This window comes from Sinocyclocheilus grahami, unplaced genomic scaffold (assembly GCF_001515645.1).
Source record: "Sinocyclocheilus grahami isolate Dianchi unplaced genomic scaffold, SAMN03320097.WGS_v1.1 scaffold73.1, whole genome shotgun sequence".
Taxonomy (NCBI): Eukaryota; Metazoa; Chordata; class Actinopteri; order Cypriniformes; family Cyprinidae; genus Sinocyclocheilus; species Sinocyclocheilus grahami.
The window spans coordinates 452,371-455,351 of record NW_015505252.1 but is presented as its reverse complement, the minus strand read 5'-3'; the positions used below and the strand labels follow the sequence as shown (position 1 = coordinate 455,351).

The 2,981-nt window shown below is 34.3% G+C and overlaps 1 protein-coding gene across 1 annotated transcript in view; it reads right to left on the bottom strand.

Moving 5' to 3' along the window:
• LOC107585636 (calmodulin-regulated spectrin-associated protein 1-B) overlaps positions 1-2,816 on the bottom strand; it is a 20,485-nt gene extending 17,669 nt beyond the window's left edge. The window contains exons 1-2 of the mRNA XM_016272736.1: positions 2,558-2,816; positions 965-1,126 (exon numbers count right to left, since the gene is read on the bottom strand). Of these exons, the coding sequence (XP_016128222.1) occupies positions 965-1,126; positions 2,558-2,785 (390 nt within the window). The 5' untranslated portion in view covers positions 2,786-2,816. The remainder of the gene's footprint in view (positions 1-964; positions 1,127-2,557) is intronic.
• Positions 2,817-2,981: the final 165 nt, after the last annotated feature.

The following is a 2,981-nucleotide window of genomic DNA, read 5'->3' as shown; positions in this document are numbered from 1 at the left end:
ATCATCACCGCATCTCGTGCGCCACTGATGACGCTCCCTGATGCACACCTAACATTCAAATGCATGTTTATTTTAAATTCGACTAATATTCATTCTTTACTCACAATCTCCTCATCACAGGCAGGCACAGCCCTCATGTTCGTGTTTGTGTGTGCGGTCTGCGTCACTCATAGCACGTGCCTATATCGAACAATTTTTCTATCGATATCGAAGAAGGTGTGCCGTCGATAAATATCGATACCGTTTTATTGCCCAGGCCTACTTCCTACTCCTTCACATCTTTTGATTGAGGTAGGTCACTTCTCAAATCTTTTTGTTTAACTGGTGATAAAAAAAAGTGAAACAATATTCAATACAACAACATAAGTATTTTTTTGTGATTCAACTTTAGAGGTTTAGTTTCCTACAGAGTTTTTTTTAATATCACTGAGATACTATTATAGTTTTTATTGTTATATTTTCGGTTTCATTTTCATTTTAGTTAAAGTTTTAGTACATTTTTTGTGTGTTTTTGACATGTTTAGTAGTTTCTTTTTTATACATTGATATTTCAGTTAAGGGACATTAAATACATTTATAAACTCTGTTCATTTGAACTTTCTATCCATCAAAAAATCCTGAAAAAAAGAAAATTCATAATGCTTTTTACTCCATTTTAACCTTGAAACTTAAAAAAACCCCTTTATAAATAATTTCTAAATCTTTTGTGTGTTCATTTTGCTCATTTATCTTAGGGTGTTTTGTGTAGATGATCTTCACAAAGAGTTTGTACAGTATAATTTCGGTTTCTTTCATTTTAACAAACATCTTAAAGGTACAGTAGCAAAATAACATTTATTTCTAAGGCTCAGAGAGAGGATGAAAATGACAGTAAAAAACAAAATTATAACATGTTGGTGCAAGAAACCTTGACTAACATTATATTTGAACTTAAATGTCCTGATTAAAGGAATGAAACACTGACCTTGTTGATCCAGAACAGCATGGTGTCCTCCATGTCGAAGGGAAGCTCTTTAGAGGCGCAGAAGGTGGAGAAGCGCTTCACACTCGCCACAACTCTCTCTACAGTCATCATCTCCACCGTATACGCCATCATCAGAGCGTCTATCAGCGGGATATGAGAACTCTACACACACAAACACAAAACAATACAACTGAACACAGGATTCTGCATATGAATAACAACTATATTCACAATACTACCATACGTTTCATTCCTGCCAACATGTGGAAATCAAATATTCAAGCTATTTATAGATTTTATCTCTGAATTTATAAATGAAAAGTTAACCCAAATTTTTGTTTTGACAAGAATAAATAAATAATAAATTTAAAATAATAAACAATTTTTTTTTTCTGCTTTCAATATTAAATCTTTTTTTTTTTTCATTGGGAGCAGTGTTATTGTATTAAAACAAACTTTTGATAACTGAAATGAAGCTGAAATTAAATAAAATATAAACAAAGATTAAAAAAAAAAAAAATTTAAACCTAAACTTAAAAAAAATACCCAAAATTTAAAATGTTGCCTTGGCAACTGACTGAAATCAAAATAAAATTAAAATAAAAACTGACAGTATAAAATAAAAGCTAATTCAATATTAATAAATGCTGATAAATAATTACTAATAAATATATAATGTACTATAAATAAAACTAAACTGCTGTGAAGTTACATGTTTGGAAATCAGAACTGCAATGTGACTGATGAACCTTCCAGTGATTTTGATCAGAATAAATGGAATTGATAAAATTTCATATTTCTTTCTTAGTCCTAGAACAACAAAAGAGTAAATGTTGTGCTGTCATGTGGTGATGCTCATGGCTGCTCATCTCATAAGTATAATCATTCTGAAAGTTAGCTAATGGAAACTAAAAGAGACTTTGTGTTTGGGTGCTGGTCCATTAGAGAAACACTATGGATATTTCCAATGACCTACAAACACACACACGTCTGGCCGTGGCGCTCCATCATCCCAGCAGGTTTTGAACAGATGGTCCTACTTTGCCCGAGTTCTGTCCTTAGATACACCTCTCCAAATCTCTCACACACACACACACACAGAGATAAACAACAGAGTGCAACAGTGACTGCTCACTTTCAGCAGCCTTCATTTAGGAAGTATTTTTCCCAGCTATTTTCTCTACAGGATTTTTTCCCCCTTCGTTTCTGGGTTTCTTTAAGCATGTCTATATAGTTATTTATAATTTTTTTAATAAAATGTAATATATATAAGATAATAAATATAAATATATGAGAATATTATTTAAAAAACAGAAATATTTTATGGTTTTATCTTATTTTGCTGCTTTTCTGTTTCTATGGTAAATAGCAGATTTCCTGATTGATTGATCTTGATTTAGGATTATGGGTAGTTTGGTTCTTCAGCAATTAAACATGATATTTTAAAAAGGTGGAAAGGTCTGTTTTAAGGTTTAAACATTATTGTGTAAACCTAATGTGATTTTACTTCTGGAAGCGGACTGTTGCACTCTATTAGACACACTGTAACCTCGGCACTATCTTCAGGTAAGAAGTCAAAGGTGGAAATCACACCATCTTAATGGGGGTGGAGGAGAGGTCGTCGTAGGAGACGGGCGTGTTGTCTGCTTCTCTGACACATATCCCACGGCGTGCGAGCGTCTGGATGACGGCCTGATGGGAGGTGAGCGCAGACGCCTGGTCGCCCTTCAGCAGCAGCCCACACACCCTGCAGTACAGCTCAGAGGACAGCAGCAGCGACAGCACCAGAGGCTTGATGTGCTCCACGCAGTACTGATCCATGTAGAACGGGTCCCGCAGGTCCGCTGGGATGTGCTCTGACACACACACACACACACAGAGAGAGGGAGTTATACAAAATACATAAAAACTATACAAAAGTACAGAATTACAATACAACAGCCTGATACAACTAGTATAACTCTACTGATTTGTTTATATATATATATATATATATATATATATACACACACACACA